At 41.4% G+C, this 19,784-nt stretch overlaps 1 protein-coding gene across 1 annotated transcript in view; it reads left to right on the forward strand.

Moving 5' to 3' along the window:
* Nucleotides 1-2,277: 2,277 nt before the first annotated feature.
* LOC104080068 (SWI/SNF-related matrix-associated actin-dependent regulator of chromatin subfamily D member 3) overlaps nt 2,278-19,784 on the forward strand; it is a gene marked incomplete at both ends in the record, with an annotated part of 22,092 nt that continues 4,585 nt past the window's right edge. Inside the window, 5 exons of the mRNA XM_009582329.1 lie at nt 2,278-2,429; nt 14,727-14,849; nt 16,682-16,777; nt 17,274-17,375; nt 19,364-19,525. Of these exons, the coding sequence (XP_009580624.1) occupies nt 2,278-2,429; nt 14,727-14,849; nt 16,682-16,777; nt 17,274-17,375; nt 19,364-19,525 (635 nt within the window). The remainder of the gene's footprint in view (nt 2,430-14,726; nt 14,850-16,681; nt 16,778-17,273; nt 17,376-19,363; nt 19,526-19,784) is intronic.

Here is a 19,784-nt window from a genome sequence, read left to right on the forward strand (position 1 = left end):
TGTGACCATAACACGTACCTAGAGAAGAGTACAAACACAAGCAGATACAGTTCTTCTCCCAAATACTTGCCCAACCTGCAGCCATTTGCAGTTCAAGGAATTATATACAGTATTATCTTTGTTGGCTGATTTTAAAGTGTTTATGCTTTCTTAACATCTTATAATGTTTAACATCCAGTTTGGTTATAGGAATGGAATAGGAAATATCTTTTCACTTTAATGTGGGAAGAGATGTAAAAGTGTGGAATAGAAATATTTATTGAAGATGACTGCTGTTTCTACAAACTTACTAGAAATTTCATTAGATCCTGGGTCCAGTACCCTGCGAACCAGCTGGAAAGGTTGTATCACAGCTATGGTATATGCTTTATCTTGAGGGCTGTGTAGGCCAGCTCCCTGCTTCACCGCGTGCCTAGGAGTTCATGAACTGACTGTGCTGGAACTTGGAGTTAAAAGGCTGAAACTATGTTCTGGGTCCAGAATTTTTAATTGACTGCAGTACAGCATGATTCATTTCCTCTGTGTGGAAGGAACTGAGGAATCTTTTCTTCTGTGTGGGACAGGATAAAAGCATTGGGGTATTTTGTTGGGTCCAAAGATTTGTGTTCGCTGTGGGGAGGAAGCATTGCCTAGCTGTCTTTATTCTGCAAGCTGTCTGGCAACTCCTTGACGTTTCCAGGGCAATGCTTGCTCTTCGCGCTTCGCTCTTAAAAATGTTTGTGTTCTTTTGTTACTCTGCCGATACTAAGACTTTGTGAAAGAATACAAGCAGTTAAAAATATAGTGGTTCAGCTAAAGCTGAACAGAGTTTTTGGCTCCACGGTTTCTGCTTCTCCAAAGCGTCAGTCCTGCTGTAAATAGAGGAGGTGTTCTAGCATCTCAAAACAAACAAACAAACAAATAAGGTTGAAAGAGACGTTTATTTGATAGTCTTGATCAGTCTAAATACAGAAGGGAGGAATTGTTCCTCTTCAGACGGGAAAAGAAAAATATTAAGAAAGGGATGACAAAAAACTGTAAAATGTATGAGCAGTATGGAGAAGGTGCATAGGGAATGCCTGCCCACTGCGGCTCCAGCTGTGCAAGAAGATGGCATCAAATGAAGCTAACAGATGGCAGGTTCAAAATGAGCAGGAGGAGGTACTTCTTCACACACTGCCTGTTGAGGTTCTGGAATGCCATGCCTCAGGCTGTTGTAGGTACCAAAGGGCAACAACTTTCAAATGCTGTCGGAGACACAATACTAGGATGGATGGACTGTTGGGATGACCTTGTGCAATAGTTCTTACGTCCTTGCAGAACATAGCGAACAGGTGTATGCCTGGTGTCCCTCACATAGGTGTTTGTGTCTCACACCAAATTAAAACTGTAGACTTCTGATTCTAAAGCAAAACAGGAGTACCAAATAGCTTTTAATTCCTATAGGACAGAAGTATTCTAACAGTTAAATATTTTAGTTCTGTAGGTGAAAGCTAGAGTGAATATCGTATAAATAGACAAGGCAGTCCAGTAGATTTGTTATAATTACTTACAGTTCCTTTCTTTTATGGTTTGCCTGTATGTTATTCCCAATTAAGAACCGACTTTTTCATGTAAGGGTATACTTGCCCATTTCTAAGCTTAGATCGTTAGGTCTTCCTCCTAACCGACTTCATATCACCTCCTCTGCTAACTTCTCTGGAAAAGGGAAAATAAAAAGGGGGGTTGTTAATAGAACTAATGTAGTTCAGCTAATGTATTAAAATACCAATAAAAGTTGGCAAGATCATAAGTTGACACCTCATAGCTGGTCATGTTGAAACTGTGATGTGAAGGTCAAGTTCCCCTTAGCCAAGAAGATGTGTTGACAAAGGCTGACTTCCTAAATGGCAGTTTTTACTTAAAATGGGTAACACTTGTTTTTAAAAAATCAGCATGAACACTCACCCTTTATTTTTCGTCTAGAGAGACCCAGCACTTTTTTAGTTTAAACAGGACAAATTTACTGTCCTTTGCATTGCCGAGAGCAGTGGCTCCCAGGCTGCTTGTAGCTAAGCCTCGCTTGGTAAAAACCAGCCATGATTCAGGCCTTGTGGGTCCAGCTGGGGTCTTCCAGAGTTCATTAGCTTTAGTTCTGTGCTCCAGCTCTTCAGTCATATGCTTGTACCATGCCACTGAGACCTGCCCCGCTAATTGGGAACTACTGTCTTAGGGATAACTCCTCCTGAGCGCATCTGTCTAAGGGCTGGGAAGGTGTCAGTATTATTGCTCTGGAACACAGTAGATTCTTGCTTCCAGTGCTTGGATATTCCTTGCTTCCTTCTCAGATCCGGGAGCTGGTTCCTGAGTCCCAGGCCTACATGGATCTGTTGGCCTTTGAACGCAAACTAGACCAGACCATTATGCGGAAGCGTGTGGATATTCAGGAAGCGCTGAAGAGGCCAATGAAGGTATGTCATGAAAAATTTGTAGATTGAGTTAGGGGAAAAAAAAATCCTTGTGTTAAATGGTGGAATGATCTTTCCAGTAAAAGTCCTGTTAACAGAGATATTTTGAAACAGGTCAGACAAAGCTCCGAAGAATAAGCAGCTGGGGAGCAGCATGCATGGAAAAGTGGTGGAGAAAATTCGGTGGATATTACCAGCTCTAGCTTCTGAAAGCCTCTAATAAGGGGAATAATAGCTTCTGGATAAATAAACACTGGTTTTGGAACTTTGTATTAGAATGATTAAAAAGAAGAAAATAAGAGATTAGAGGGGTGTGCTGAAGAGATGTATTAAACTTCCTATTAGAATTCAGTCAAAAGCTAAACTTGTGGAATAACAGAACATAGAATAGGAAGAATTACTTACAGAAAAAAACATTAAAGATCCTGCAAAAATGTACATATTTACATAGTCTGTAAAAGGATGATTCATGTAAGAAAAGAATGGATGACGTTTTCTGCAATTTCTGTTAGATCAAGTCCAGCACTTCACTGTTCATAATATCCTACTGAAACTGTCTTTTCCTAAGTTTTCTGAGTCTATTCAACTGAATCATGGAAAAGTTTAGGTAGGAGGAAACTGTGGAAGTCATCTAGTTCAACCTCCTGCTCAAAACAGGGTTGTCAAGGCCTTGTTGAGTTTTGAAAATCTCTAAGGATGGAGGTTTTACAGCCTTTTCAGGCAATCTGTTCCAATGTTTGGCCACTGTCTTTGTGAAGAATTTCTTTTCATGTCTTACTTCAGTTCTTGTGACTGTATTGAATGCTCATGCTCATTCATATAGTAAATCCTGTAGTATGAAGAGTTTTGTAACTGTATGTCTACCGTGAAGTAAAGCTGTCATTCTTGTCTGTACCACAGTAATGAGTATCAGCCCAACTAAGATCAAGATTCCATTCTGTTTGTCACTGTACAGGTATCTGATAAGATGTGGAAGGCTTTTACCACTGATGTTTTTCCAATTGATATATATGAAACAGAAAAAATAATGGAAAAAATTAAGTTCCATTAACATACCTATTTCATAGATAGGAAACCAAAGTGTGGATGGTTTAAATCACAAGTTTGTAGTCAAAAAATGTTGTATATAGTGGATTGGACTCTCAGAAGGAATAATTTGTCTTAGCTTCGTAATGTGGGTAGAACACCATTATTTTAAACCAGCTAGGAACTTGGCCATGTTTAAAAGTAGTTGAAGACTTAGGCTCGCATTCATAAATCTGCAGGAAGATGATTATTCTGTGGCAAACTCTTTAACTAGGGAGTTGACCAGCACCTGAGGTTCCAGCTCTAAGCTGTACAATGGAGATATTCAGAGCCTGTAACGGGAAGAGTATAGGAGGCACAACACTCTACAGAAACTGTCGACAGAAAATTCTGTTTCCATCTAGGGCTCAGCAAACACATTTTAAATATCAGTTACTCAGCTAGTTAACATCTAAAGAATGATCAAACAGATGTTTTTCAAATTCATGTCTAGACTTAGCGTGTAGCAGCTGTGAAATTCAAGACCTGTCAAAATAGAGCTAAGCCTAGATAAATTTGGGTTGTTCTGATGTTAAGTATTTTCATTTTATTATAGTTGGAGCATTGGTAACAGCAATAAAAGTTATCTCTGCATTTCCATCTCTTATTAAAGCTCTTGTAATTTTGAAATAATTGCCTTAAAACAGTGGTTCCCAAGCTGGGATTGTAATCCTGGGAAAAATTTAAATTTGTCTGAGGTGTGTGATAATATGTAGGGAACATGCAGGACTGCTCAGAATTATCAGTTGTGATTGCAGTTTTCGCATTGGCCACAGTGATTGATTTGTAGCTAGAAACAGTCTTTGGGAACCACAGGTTTATGGTCTAGTGTTGCTCAGGCTGGTTTTTTTCTGTCTGAAGACTAATTATTCTGGAGAAATTTTAGGGGAAAATGTTTCAAACACTTTTGATTGAGGACAGTGCATGAAACACTCTGGGCCTATTGATCCTACTTGGATCTTCTGTGAGCAGCTGCACTGTTGAAACAGATGACGGCTGTGGGGTTGCCCAGAAAGCAAGGAGACCTTGGGTTGTGAGCTTGGTTGGAGGGGGGGAAACGGCCTTCCCCGCCTGCCAGCTCACTTCGCCACCGTCAGCAACCCCTCTCAGCGGCCAGCTTTTCCAGTCTAGATCCTGCCTTGTCTTTTTTCTGCCTGTCGGGTACTAGTGTGTTCTCTCCTCTTCTTCTGTCAGTCCTACGTTCTTGGACTACATCTATCATGAGAGTCTCAGAATTTCTCGTCCACAGAGCAGCATTTGCTGCCTGCCACTCTTCGCAAGAGTCCTTGCACTGACTTTATGGAAGACCCACCCACTCACGCGCTCAGAATTCCAGAAGGGACTTTTTAGGAGGGAGTCAGGCAAACAGGGCTGTTCGACTGCAGTGTGGCTAGAGGTACAGATATAGCAAGCTCCATGGCCTGAAGGAAACAGAAACCGTATGGCTCGACTCCAGACGAGTAGATGTCATTAAAGAAGAATGCATTACTGAAAATCTGGACAGCAAGGGCCATGGTGGGAGTGGGATTTATTTGGTTAAGTATAGACATCTACATTGTATTTATTTATATGTAAGCTAGTCACTCTGGACTCCCTTTATAGTCAAGAGTCAGTGTAGGCAATGGAGTTCAGGGCACAGTTCTTCTCATACAGACGTAGGTATTTAAAAGAATATAGCTAAATCATGCCCTAAAAAGTGCCTATTTCTCTCCATTGTCTAAGCCTGAGATAACTAGTCAGTTGTGGATGTAAACATAATTTTAAGACCGAGATGATTCTCATCCCAAGGCTTGAATCAGGGGTCACCTGGCTGAAAGACGGGCATCTAGTGACCCATCTCACAAGCAAGGCTCCTACTCCACACGCTGGCACCACAGACAATAATTTGGTCTCACCCAGTCCAGGGACTGTCACTCTTTCATGGTGAACTGGTGTGAGACATTGAGTTTACCAGACCTGTGTGTAGTTGCAGTTCCTCGAACTAAACGATCTACTCCAGGTTCTCCATTTTTAGGTTAAAAAAGAGCAGTAGTGTCTGAATATAGTCACAATATCTCTCTCCCTGGTTTTGTAAATTGAGATTCTTTCCCCGCTGTCATGGTTTAACCCCAGCCGGCAGCTAAGGACCACACACCAACCATATGTCTCATGGTATGGAATATCCCTTTGGTCAGCTGGGGTCAGCTGTCCTGGCTGCGTCCCCTCCCAGCTTTTTGTGCCCCCCAGCCTGCTCGCTGGTGGGGTGGGGTGAGGAGCAGAAAAGGCCTTGACTCTGTGTCAGCACTGCTCAGCAGTGACGAAAACATCCCTGTGTTATCAACAGTTTCCAGCACAAATCCAAAACACAGCCCCATGCTAGCTACTGTGTTAACTCTATCCCAGCCAAAACCAGCACAGCTGCTTTCAGGTTTTAAGATAACTGAGCAATTGCTCTCGGATTGTTGGGAGAAGGGAATTTGTATTTTTTCTGAAACACTAAGGTTTCTGCCTGCCCTCTCAGGTAAGACTGCGGTTTTTTGCTCACTCTGCCTTGCATCCGCAGCATCGCATAGCTGAGTTCTGCAGTTCTGTCGTTCTAAGAGACTCTCATCTTTTCCGTGTGCTGAGTTCTAAGCCTCGAGCATCCAAGGGATATTCTTAGGGGCAGAAGAACAAATAATTTGTGGAGATTTTTGTGTCGTACTCTGAACCCTACTGTCATTGAGCTCCTGGAATCAAACTTGCACTCACTTCAGTAAACAAATGCAGTCAACAAATGAGTACTTTGCTCATTTACCCCAACTTGAGCAAAGCATTTTATTCATTCTTCATGGGATATTATGGAGAAAGAGGTGGGGATTACTAAAGAAAATTTAAGGTAACTGAGAGCAGTGGCAGCTCTATCACTTTTTAGCTGTTGTAGATTCACCTCTGCCCTTTGAGATCTGTGGCACATGGGCAGTGTAATTCCTTTTCTGTGATTGTCATGTTGGTCTTGGTGCTGGCTGGGATTAATTGGAGGAATTTCTGCTATAAAATAGTTGCCAATTGATTTGAAACATCATTAAAGGTGAGGTTTATTATTTTGATAACAATCTTATACTTAATATGATGTGACGGAGCGAAAAAATTTTAGGTCAGTAGGTCAGTAACTAGAATTCCCTGTAGCAACAGAAAAGTTCTAGAGTTGCTGCAGAAGACCCTAATGACATGTCATCTGATTGTTAAAGCTGGAATGCAGTGTCATCGATGCTCAAAATGAACAGTTCAAACTAGAATGATCATGTGAAGAAAGAGCCTCTGGAACAACCTAGGGAAAGGAAGATTCACCTTGTGAATGTCACTCGGCTTTTATATGCAAACACAAAAAAAATTGGGAGGGACTGAGAGTGGCTGCCTTTTTGGTAGAGGGGAAGAAAACTATCGACATTTAGGCTGAAGGACAATTTAGGGACAACAAGAACAAATGGGGAAAAGGTGGCTGAATAAATGTTAGGCTTGAAATTAGAAAGAAGTTGTAATAGCCAGAGAAGCAAAATTCCTCCAAATCAAGGAGGGGAAACAAAGATTTCATTTTTCAAATTGCACCTTCATGGGTTCTGAAAAGCATTACATGATACAGACCTGACTGTTGCTGCCAGCTCAGTGACGCTAGGGCCCACTGGTGTACTCCATCAAGCACTGCAGTGGTTTTGATAAGATATTTTAAAGCTCTTCAGGGGAAATGTCCACACAAGCCATTTAATGTAGAAATATGTTGAAAGCAAAACAGAATTTATGGCAATTTCAATTTAAACAAAACAATTTATTGAGGGAATGTTATTAGGAATTTTCTCATCTTTAATCATCAGTCATAAAATTTACAAAATAAAAAAAAGCCAAATAGCTTACAGTTTCCCTAGTGTGAGGAGATCAGTCTGGCGACAGATATATCCTCTGATTAGTAGCAATTATACATTGGGAGAGTTGGGTCATGGCTTGTGGTTGTCTTACCGTCCTTGGCCTTAACATGTATGTTGTATAGTCACCCAATCTTTGAGGGTCTCCTCAGAGTCAGTGGGCTTTAGGTAAGTCCACCTCCTTTTGGACATCCCTGAACTTGGCCCTAGGAGTTCCCAGGTTGTCTTCTCTAGACTGATCTGGGGGTTCTTACACATGTTATTATTGAGAGGACTGAGTTTCCGGTGGGACCACACTGACATGTGTTACTGCGTTACTGGTTGGCTTGCTGCCTGGATAGTTACTCACTGTCAGAGACTGTGCCCGCAGCCTTACCATACTACGCTGCTTTTAACTAGTTAGGACTGAATCAAGCCGATGGGCAAAAAGTTCCTCAGCCTCGACACAAACAGGCAAAGTATGTGTGCATTCTTAACCCATCACAAACTAGCTTAAGTATTTGGTGAGAGTGTGGTTAAATCTTGCATAATCACCCTCCCTCTCCCACATGCAGTGGCAACAGGAATTATGAGGCTGGTGTGGATCGGTGTCCTTACTAATAGAGCCCAGTAACAGGATCACAGATTGGTTGAGGTTGGAAGGAACCTCTGGAGGTCGTCTTGTCCAACCTCACTGCTCAAGCAGGGCCACCTAGAGCTGGTTGCCCAGCACCGTGTCCAGGTGGCCTTTGAACATCTCCAAGGTGGGAGACTCCACAACCTCTCTGGGTGATGTGTTCCAGTGCTAAATACTTCACAGGAAGGCGCCAGAAACCCTTCCAACTGTAGGTAACAGTTCCACCTAAATTCCAGTAATCAGAGATCAGTTTATATTAAGACACAGAAAGTTCTGACATCTTTTAAAATTCTCACGCATTGAGATGACTGGATATTCCTGGGGTCTGTACATAATATAGCCACTCCAGCCCCCTTCCCTGTTTTGGGGGGTTTGGGTTTTTTTGTTTGGTTTTTTTTAAAGAGCTTTTGGCTTTGGTCCAACAGCTGGTAGTTCAAAAGTAGACCAATTGGGACTGATTAATGTGCATATTTATGACCACTAGAGCAAGATATCAGAGTTGTAATAGATTTTCCATTATGTCAAGTCTTTAAGTCAACACTGGATGTCCTTTAAAAAGAGCTGCCCTGTTTGATGAATGATTAGCGCCTGTCCTGCGCAGGAAATTGAACTGGACCATAAAGTCTCTTCTGGCTTAAAAACCTGCAAATTTTAAATCTATGTTCTGTGACAATGAGTTCTATGGGTTAACTATGGTTCATTATGCTTTGTGTAGCGTACATGACATACTTCCATTGATCAGGTTTCAATTTATGGTCTTGTGGCATAATTTTATGTGTTCTCCTTTTTGCATTGTGAGATAAGGAAAACGCAAACGCCTAATCTCCTCCTTTAGATCAGCCAATATTTTAAATATGTCTTTTAGTTTCTTTAATGTTTTGTTTTCTTAGGTAAAAAATTCAGTCCTCCCAATCATTGTAGAGAAAGAATTTTTCAGTGCACCTAGCTATTCTTATCACCCATCAGTATACACCTCCTCATTCTCTTCCTGAGAGAGTATAGTACACAACTGCCAAATAAGCTGCTATAACTGATTTTATAGACTATTGTGCATACTATTCTCCATTTTATTCCTCTATAACATTTGTTCAACTTTTTTGGAGATATTTTTAATTGAAGTTTTTATAGAACTGTCTAAGGGTGTTTTTCATGTGTTGGTGCAATTTTGAACTCAGTAAATATTGGATAGTTCCTTTTACTATTCATGATACTTGCATATTCTACCAAGTCACTGGTTTTCCTGCTTTGGGTTGGCCATTTTTAAGTTCTTGTCCATCTTTTGTTGTCATGAGTTACCTAACTAATTTTGTTTCTTCTACAAATTCTGACATATTTGTTTGCTGCTACTCTGGGTGAGCGATACCTCTATATTCCCGTTCTGATATGGACACTCTCTGCTTCATTTGATTCTTTTATGATGCTCAGGCTTGAACACTTGTTATTAGTCGTCATTGTTCTTTTTGTCTCCTGATTTCTAGTCTCCATGCTACTTTATCTTCCACTGGTTTTTTTGCTTCCTAAAAAGTTTTTGTGAGACCACGAAACAGTTACTCTATATGCAAAGACATAAACACAGATTTTAATCTTTCCTGTGCATAAAGCATGAGGTTTTTATGCTGTGTTGAGGTACGTAGAAATCCACCCTTAAGGTGTACGTAGAGAGCTCTTACCACAATACTATTCATGGGATCGGCAGCCAGATTTCCTTGATTCAGTCAGCAGTAGACTATCTGCTGATAACTTAATTTGTTTGAAATCCCAAGCACAACTTCCCTGGAAGTGTCCTGGAGGTATTGTGTCCTGCCTGAGCGTTCACTGAAGGAAACTTTAACTTCAGCAGTCAATGGAGATTTATCTTGGGGGTATCACACAGATCTCGGTATCTTCAGATGCTTAGTTTCTGATTTGACTTTTTAGGGTTTTAATGCTAATGGAAACTGAAAAAAATGTGGCACTATACACCAGAGGTAGTTTTCTGAAGGATTTGATGTATTTCCAGCATTTCACCCATTTACTTCAACTTAAAGCTATATTGATTTGTGTGAAGATGACATTGAAGAACTTAGAGAGAGAAAAAGCTGTAGTTCTGCTGCTCCAGCATTCCTGTCAGCCTCCTGTTTAGATCTGTTTCATTCCACATGAGCTCTCCTGCCATTTGTGCTGCTGTCGTAGCTGAGACCTTTGCAGTAGTTCATCGCTGACATGACCAATCTTCTGTCACATATGCTTCTTTTTTCCTTTTCTTTTTCTCAAGGAGAAATTGTAAGTGAAATACAGTGCTTTTGGGGGAAGGCTTTTCTTTTTAATATGACTGCTATTTCAAGTTAATTTTGCTGAAGACAAGTCAAAGATGCATGTTAAAGATGTCTATCTAACACTTAGAGAATAAGCAGATTAAGCGTTTACTGATTTTTGGACAAGAGGTTATTTGATTCACAACACTGATCAAGTCTCCGTGAAGTGCCCCCCTGTTGAGCTTTGTCTTTGTGGGTGGTAAAGTTTCAGCGTGTCTGAAGAGATGAAATGTGATGCTTTCTTCTTGCCCTAGAGCTGTAAGTTTTCTCTTTAGTGTTTGCTCCAAGCTACTGAGAATCCTACCAGTAAAAAACAAGGCCACAGGTTTTGGCTGGTTGCTTTTCTGTTCTCTGATAAGCCACCGTACAGAGAGGAGAATAGATTTTAGATCTGTGCTATAATGTGCATTGCTAAGAAATTTGCATAATTTGTTGAAGGGTAATGGCTTCTTGCCCAAGTATATTGCACTGCTGTATTTAAGCTGCAAAGTAACCAAGTTGCTCATAACTGATGTTGTATCATTTCCTGATGGAGCTGCTCAACTGGAGATGGAAGAATACCTCACTCTCAGAGCCTTCTGGGTATGAACTTGACATTATTGTGGAACTCAGGAGTACCGATAAGTGAACTGAGTGCAGTGATTTTGGGTGTGTGTCTTCAGCCAAGGAGACTTTATGGTCTATATAGTGTCTATAAAACCCCAGCCAGCACCATTTTGATGTTCTTCTTCCCTGAGCTCAGTTTTGACTATCTATATCATCTCTGAGCTGACATCTTGCGAGACTAGACATCCTTATGATACCGGTATACCAGTATAGTTATATAGCTTTATAACAATAAAAAGTTGTTACTCACTGGGTAGATCCCTTCAGGAAGGATTCAGACTATACTCTTGGATCTCTGCCAGGATCTTGCTTCATCAGGTGGGATGGTAGTATCTCACAGGTGACAGGAGAAAAGTCATGGTAGAGGAGAAGGAGCCTGCTGGTCCAGAGGTGGTGTTCGTTTGTAAAGCTCTGGTTCTGATGTTTTGCTAGAGATTTCTGAACGTGTTTTCTTTAAATGCCACCGCTCAAAGTATGTGTTACCACTGTTGGTGATAAGTGTATGTAGGGCAAGTTCAAGTGCCATTGTCTAGTTCCTGGAACTGGAAGATAAGATAGTCAGCCTCCCAGAATGTCTTGAGCAGAGCTGTTCCCAGGTAGCTTTCATGAGGAGCCAGGGGTGCTGGCAGCACTAGACATGTGGAAGGAAGAGGTGGTAGTAGGAATCCTGGGAAGGGCAGAAAGGAGGAAAAAATGGAGCAGCAGCTCATAAGGGAACAAACAGGAGGTGGACGTGTTGGCAGCAGCGTCGGAAAGGTAGTTGTGGAGGCTTGAATGTTTCTGGGTCAGCACTGTGCTGTACAGAGGAGGACATGTTTGGCTGTTCAAGCAGTGTTCATGGCCAAATGCGTTTTTCACAATTTTTTTAGACTTGCTTACCAGAACGTCTTTGGCAGATCTGGCTGCACTCTGCAGATCAGGTCTGGAGTTACTGGTCATGATAACTGTGATGGCTGACATCTGTTTGCAGTTGGCTGTGGGGGTTCCTTTCAAGGGTGGTGGCTGAGCTGTTCAAAGGAAGGCTGGTGTTTGTCATGTCCTAAAGTGCGCTTGGCCGGGTAGAGCCCTCCGAAGGAGGGGGAGATTGTGCCAGCTGGAGGCAATCTGCCAGCTGGGTAGGGCAGTCAGTGAGGCAAAAAGGATGAGGGATTGCCTCGTTGAGTAAGAAGCTGGAAGAAAAAGCAGAAATTTGGGAGTCTCCTGAGAGAAGGCAATAGCTCAAACACAGTTGGATCTTAAGGAATAAAAAGACAGGTCTTCCCAGAAATGAGTTTTCTGCAACCCAGGAAATCACAGAGTTGCTGGAATAAGAGCAAGCCTGAAGAAATGAAACATTTTCAAGGTCATGTGAACAGAGAAAATTTTGTTTACAAAATCTTTTGTTTGTTTGTTTGTTTGTTTATTTATTCCATTTTACCTGGCAAATGTGAGTTTTCCTTCTTTATGTTCCCTTATTCTGCTTTGTGTTCTAATAAAGATTTTCATTAGCTTTAAAGCCCATTTGGTGTTGGGGTCCTCTTGCAGCTGTGCAGTGGCCCTGTTTGACTGATTTCATGGGTATTTGTTATGAGTCAGAAGCAAGGATCTTACTGTGGTTGCATTTGGGAGATAATAACTGCCTTAATAGTGTTGGAAATTTGCAGTACCTTTTGGGCCAAAATCTGAAGACAACCCCCAGGGTGCAGGTTACACATTTTGCTTGTTGGATAGAACGTCTTTGCTTAGCAGAGACTAAAGGCTCAGCATTCCACAGTACTTACAAGTTGTCAGAAGTGTCTGTAACACATTGGAGGCAAAGGCTAAATGGTTTTCGATCTAAAATCAAGATATCTAGAAAGTAGGACAAAAGGTAACTTTAGAGATAGCCATTACTTAGGACTTTTATTCATAATCATTCTAAGTTCCTTTCTGATGACAATGTAGAAGAAGCGGGCTGATTTATAGGGGTTACGGTGAGGAGAGGATTAAATTTGGGAAAGATAATTCATTGTGTAGAAGAAAACAGTGTAAACTGAAGAGAGAGATGTGGGAGAAACAAACAAATGATATGCAGACTCTGACTTTGGCAGAGCAGGAAAGTATAGGGAAGGCAGCAGGAGACCAGTTCTGCAATGTAAGCTGCATCTGGCTTGTGCATGACTTGAGAGAAAAATGATAAGGGGTTAGCAAAGGGGAACAGTGGAAAGTATCAAGGAGAGGTATTTCGTATTTCGCAGTGGAGTTAGACGTTGTTACTAACTTGGTTTTAGGTGGACTATACAAGGAAGCTAAAGCCTGAAAGCTAGGAGAAAGGAAGACATCTAAAATACTCAGATTTGAATAAGGATGTTATTGCAGAGGATGATCATAGTGATGAAATGTCGGACTTTGGAGGAAACAGATACAGTTCCTATCTGGATATGGGGAGACATAGGAGAGAAAGAGTTTCCAGGGTAAAGGGGAGAATGGAGATAATGTCTTTGGAAATCAAGAGAAGAGGAAATGGACTCAGTGATATAAACCTGAAATATCAGTAGAGTGTCCAGGAGGGTAAGATTAAGAAAAAAGCTGCTTAGGTATGTAGATACAGTTTTGCAAATAATCCAGGTGGGGATAAAATTTAGGAACAGTGCATATAATGTGCAAGTTAATTTGAAGAGTTGTGAATTTAGAAATGTGAAGTCCTTCACAAGTTCTCCACACCAAATAAACATTCTGGGGCATTAAAAAAAGACATTTTATTTAATGAAAGAGCACTTTAGCCACAGAAATCCTGTAGGAAATCCATGTTCCTCTATGCCATATTAGATTTTTAGTTCCTGACCTGATGTATGTAACTTCCTTCTCTCCTATACGTGTGTGTGAGTGTGAGAGCTTTACAAGACTACTACTTTCTTATGTTGTATGAAGGTTGTTTTGACTGCATTAACTTGACAACCGCAGCCTTTTTGTCATTATATTATAAACAGATGTTTGAGATTAGAGCCCCACAGACATTTCTGGCAATATCTTTTCTGGAATCCATGCGTCAGAGTTAATGGCCAGGTTTTCCACATGCTGCATGGGAGAAATAACGTAGCCATAAGCCAGTACAGTGGCTGGGGAAACGAAACCTGAGGCAGCCTGTAGCAGTGACACCAGGTAGGCATGGTCGTATCTCTCACAGACTTGAGCACCTCAGTTAGGCACTGGAAGCACAGTGCCTTCTTCCACGCAGGTCTCACGGCAAGGTGGAGCTGCAACATGTTTGGTTAGGGTGAAAGGCAGTTAAAGAGGAAGGTCAGGCGGCAGGGGTGGGTGGGTGTATTTGGGTGTGTGTCTGTAGGAAGACTATTACCAGGCTCTGCATGATGGTAGAATGAAGATGAGCAGAGGTGTGCCTGGCATGTAATTTGCAGCGTTTATGTATTTGTGACTGCCATTTACAAATCTGAACTGATGCAACTATGAAAGACATTCATGTAGCAAGAGGTTTGCAGCTGAATCTTAGCAATCTAGCTAGGATCTAGACAGGAAGGGCATCATACTGTGCTTTTCTTACAATGATTTCTCAGATATCTGATCCAGAAGTACAGGATGTAAAGCCTCATGGGCTTGGCCCTGCAACCTCCTGTCTTTCTCCACTGACAGTGGCTCTTAGCATGTTTGTATAGCCAGTAGTTTTGGAAAGGAAGTTTCAGATTCAGCTCTTCAGTGCATTTTCTTATACATAACCAAATCTTAAATGCTAGTATAACCTGGTGCAACTGTACTAAACATGCAGATTCTCTACTAAATGTGTAACTGTCACCTTTCCTGTGGCTTCCTCGGGTCTTGGACTTAAACTGGATATGTACTTTTCTTTTCTCTATTTGTATAACAGCAAAAGCGGAAACTGAGACTTTACATCTCCAATACATTTAATCCCGCAAAATCTGACGCTGATGACTCTGATGGCAGCATTGCTTCATGGGAGCTGCGAGTGGAGGGGAAGCTCCTGGATGACGTATGACTTACCTGTGCTTCGCTGGGGCTGGCAAGGATCTAGAGATTGTCCTGTGGGGTGGTGGACTTTACCGGGGACATCAACTCAAACGAGACATCTCTGAATGGCAGCGTTGGCTTGCTGCTGCTGGGAAGGCGCCATGTCCAGCCGGAGTGAGGGATAAGGCTGTAATGGGAATGTTGCGGGGGGTGGGGAGGGCAGCAGGACATGAAGCAGGCCGAAGGACAGAACAGGTAGGAGGAGGTGGAGAGAACGGCACTGAGATGTTTCCCTTAAAAGATACGGCAGGGTTCAGGCCACGAGAGGTGTGATAAGTCAGGCCTACAGCAGGCATTGCATCTTGTGAGGAGTAGGACAACAAGGAGAAGCAAGTAGTTCATATTCCTAAGGAGGACAAGAGGATGAGTGGATGGTCAGAGCAACAATGGAAGAAAAGTTTGATCATTCTGAAGTCCTCAGAAACCTCAGTGATGTATTTAGCTTTTCTCGGGGAAGGCTGGACTTTCCTAATGAAGGTGTCATCTGTTTGAATAGACTTCACAAGCTAAGTATTTGATAGAATGAACAGATGGAGAACATGCATGTATGGAGAGGGCAAGGCTTTCAAGGCATGTCTGTCTGTCTGAAGATAACTGTACATGAATCAGAATCATAATCTTGCTGGAGGATGGAGTGGTGACAAAGTGCAACATCTGGAAATTGAAGTTAGACAATTTCAGTTTAGAAATTAGAGCATATATTTTAACAAAGAAAGAGATTCTTTATTGGAACAAAATAGCTTCTCAATTACTGGCAAATTTTAAATCGAAGAAGGATGTATTTCTAAAAGATTTTCTGTATTAAATAAGAAGAAATTCATTAAAATCCTGTGGACTGTATTCTATAGAAAGTCAGATTATGTGATTATAGACCTCCCAGTCTTTAATTTAGACAGTATGAGCTGTGTAGTAAACAGCGAATACTGATAATTAAGCCGAAGGGCAAAATGTAAAAGGAAATACTGCTACTTAGTGTATGATTAATCTGTAAATTTACTGTCATCTGATAAATCAGACCAAGAAATTAGCATTCCTCAAAAAAACCCAAACTGTTAAAATAAAAGGTATACAGTGGCCTTAGAATCATAGAATGGTTTGGGTTGGAAAGAACCTTCAAAGATCATCTAGTCAAACCCCCCTGCTGTGGACAGGGACATCTTTCACCAGACCAGGTTGCTCACAGCCAGGTCCAACCTGACCTTGAACACTTCCAGGGATGGGGCATCCACAGCTTCTCTGGGCAACCTGTTCCAGTGCCTCACCACCCTCATAGTGAAGAATTTCTTCCTTATGTCCAATCTAAACCTACCATCTTTCAGTTTAAAACCATTGCCCCTTGTCCTGTCACTACAGGCCTTGGTAAAAAGTCTGTCCCCATCTTTCTTATAAGCCCCCTTTAAGTATTGAAAGGCCACAGTAAGTCTCCCTGGAGCCTTCTCTTCTCCAGGCTGACAACCCCAACTCTCCCAGCCTGTCCTCACAGGAGAGGTGTTCCAGCCTCGGATCAATTTCGTGGCCTCCTCTGGACCCGCCGTATTCACATTACAAGCCAGTCCTTTCCAGTAACATTGAGAGAGTCAGGGAAATCTTCCCTTAAGTGTACACTGTTCCACCACTGTTGAGATTTTTGCATCTTACCCTGCATTTGTCAGAGGCAAGACTCAATTAGATTGATCACACTTGTGGTCTCTATGGGAATTAATGTTCAAGAGAAAAAGAAAGCCAGAGAAGAAAGCATAGAACACAAGATAATATAAGCAGCCTTAAACATTTCTGTTTCTTCTGATTGTACAGCTCAGCAAACAGAAACGGAAGTTTTCATCTTTTTTTAAGAGTTTGGTTATTGAACTGGACAAAGATCTTTATGGACCTGACAACCATCTTGTGGAGGTAAGAAGGTTGTGCACCCTTTGCATACAAACCTGATACTAGCACAGATGAACAGCTGTTTGCCCATTGTCTATCTTGTTTAAGTTACCTTGCATTCATTATCTCATTTAAGGTATTTTCAAAGTTTTCAAATTTCCATTCTTTTTAAGAATGTTTACTCACAGATTCTATACAGTCTAGAAACATAGATGTAGTAGTGATGTAGTGCACATCTGAGAACAGAATGTATAAAATGATGAAAAAATTGTGTGCATTTTTCCTAATAAGTAAAGCGTGCTAACAGCAGAACAGATTGTGCACTAGAGCTGAATTGTAAGGGCAGAGCAAGAAATTATTTGGGGGGTTTTGTTGTGTTGTTTTGGTTTTTTTTTTTAATTGCAAGATCTTCAGCAGGCTTGTACTTGTCTTATTCTGGCATGGCGTACTGTGCAAGATGCACCTCAATGGACATCAGCGAAAAAACACTGACCGTCTTACTTGTTTTTTCCTTTGGCAGTGGCACAGAACTCCCACAACCCAGGAAACGGATGGCTTCCAGGTGAAAAGACCCGGTGATGTCAGCGTGCGGTGCACATTACTCCTCATGTTGGACTACCAGGTCAGTGCACTGCTTTTGGCGTAGAAAATACAGCCATTGGGACATAGTGCAACAGAGCAAATTCATCCTGTCGCATACATCAAAAACCAATATACTTGGACTCAGAATGTCATGTAGTCCATTGAGGTTAGAATGGTACCAAACTGAGAGATTATTTAAAATGTGAAGGGGATACATCAAGTAAGTTTCTGGTATAGTCTAGCAAAATATTGTTCTTGGCACTATGATAATTAGTATTTTTATTGCCCACGTGCAGAAAGAATATGCATTTCCACCTCAGGCTTTTTAGAGAATAGTCAGGTAAGTTGCACGTGAGTTATGTGTGTGGTCCTGTACGCACATATTCAAAGGAGTGGCTTTTGCTAGTGGTACCTGAACTAGCTATGTAGCTGTGGCAGCCTTTTTTTGAGAGCAGACTACACAGCTTTCCTGGTTTGTTAAGTTTTGGTTACACTGTCACCCTAATCTGGGATAAAACAACGTTGCCCTGCAAGGGTTGGTCTTGCCATTACTCTCATGCCTTGTTAGGCAATTCCTCTTTTTTGTCAGTATTAGTTCTATTCTACTAGTAGTATTTGTGGGCTGAATACAAACAAGTCAGGGAACTGATCCATTTGAAAGCTAATAAGACTTACTTCCAAATCAGTTCCCTGATCCCAGTCACAGGAAACAAAAAAAACCAATAGGCAAAATTAGGTTATTCTGCCTTGGGATAGAATATAAAAGAGGTTCCTGGGCACAGTTTCAAACTAGTTTAAGCTGTTGTAAGGCTAAGCTGCTCCAAAACTCCACTTTCATTTCAGTTGTGGGTGTGCACTGCCACAGTCTCCATTCTCGTGGCACAAACGATGGAGATTTGCAGTTGTGGAGCTCACTAATCTGACTGAAACCATCCCTGAAAGGAATGTTGCTGTCTTGAGGAAATTGATAGAAATGCACTGCTGAGAGGAGATGGGATCTCCCTTTTCAGTGGCAGTTCAGTCTCAGATACATTTTGGTTGCATAACTTTAAGAACTCATTCCGTGCCGTTCTCTTTCCCCTCCGTGCAAATAGCATCTATCCAGGATAAAGACACTCCATTTTATGTTAACAGAGAGAAAATTTTATTAATTTTAGGGAGCGTATGAGCTAAGTGAAATGCTGATATAGCCAGTGAGAATCTTCATTGTTAAGACAATATAATGACGTTTGTTATGCTCACCATTATTACAAATTTATGCTTTAAAATAGATGTTCTCTTATCCTTAAGTCTTGATTTGTTATAAAGCTAGCTTTGGGTGACCTAGCACCCAACAAAGTAATCCTTGCCTAATAATGTGGCAAATATTAAACTTGAGTATGGGTACACACTTGAAGAGGCATCAAATTCCAAGGTATTCAAGGAATGTATATTCCTAGAGATGCAGAACAGGGTAGTTGAAGAGTTGTATCACAGAGGTCAGGAGAATAAATATATTCCATTGACTAGTTGTGGTTGGGTAAATTTTCTGATATGCAGCAGAACGGTGGAAACATGCCTGAAAAACAGAGTTCCAAGGTACTTCGTTGATGTGAGGCAGCTGAGCAGTCATTAGCAACAGTAGAAGCATCATCCTGACTTCATTCTCTCTATCTGTGGTTAACCTCCAGTAGTTCAGAGGAAGGACCATTCTTTTTCTTTTCCCACTCCCTGAAGTCAAATTATGCATCAATGTTGAAAAGGAAAATTCTTTCTTGAGTCTGCATGCAAGTTGTTACTGTCTAAAGCATGTGATACAGATAGTCTGTGTGCATAGCACATGTAGAGTGTCCCTTTCTTTCCAAACCCTAGACATAGTTCTTCCAGAGCACCGATAGTGGTACACATCTGAGCAACCTGTATTTTTGCAATCTCTGCCATGGAATGGGGAACAGAGTCCCTCGAGAATTAAAGCTGAAACTTCGTACCTGTATATCTGTCTGCTTTTCTCTCTATCGCCATCTCCATCTCCTTCTCTTTCTGTTACAGCCTCCACAGTTTAAACTGGACCCGCGATTAGCCCGTTTGCTGGGGATACACACACAGACCCGATCAGCCATCATCCAGGCTCTCTGGCAGTACATCAAAACAAATAAGCTGCAAGACTCCCATGATAAGGAATACATTAACTGCGACAAATACTTCCAGCAGGTAACTCCTTTTTGGACACTGTAGCTCTTTACAGGCAAACTATAATATCCATCTAAAATTTTGGATGCATGAAAATTACTGATTTTTATCTTCCCTTAATGATTTGCAGTATCTTCAGTACTGAATGGCTTTCGACAGTCACTACAACTAATATAATAAGCACCCTCCCCATGTGCCAGTGTTGTCAAAAAAACGCATCTGGTGATTGTCGTGGTTTAACACCAGCCAGCAACTAAACCCCACACAGCCGCCCGCTCAA

This window comes from Fulmarus glacialis, unplaced genomic scaffold (genome assembly GCF_000690835.1).
Source record: "Fulmarus glacialis isolate BGI_N327 unplaced genomic scaffold, ASM69083v1 scaffold7737, whole genome shotgun sequence".
NCBI lineage: Eukaryota > Metazoa > Chordata > Aves > Procellariiformes > Procellariidae > Fulmarus > Fulmarus glacialis.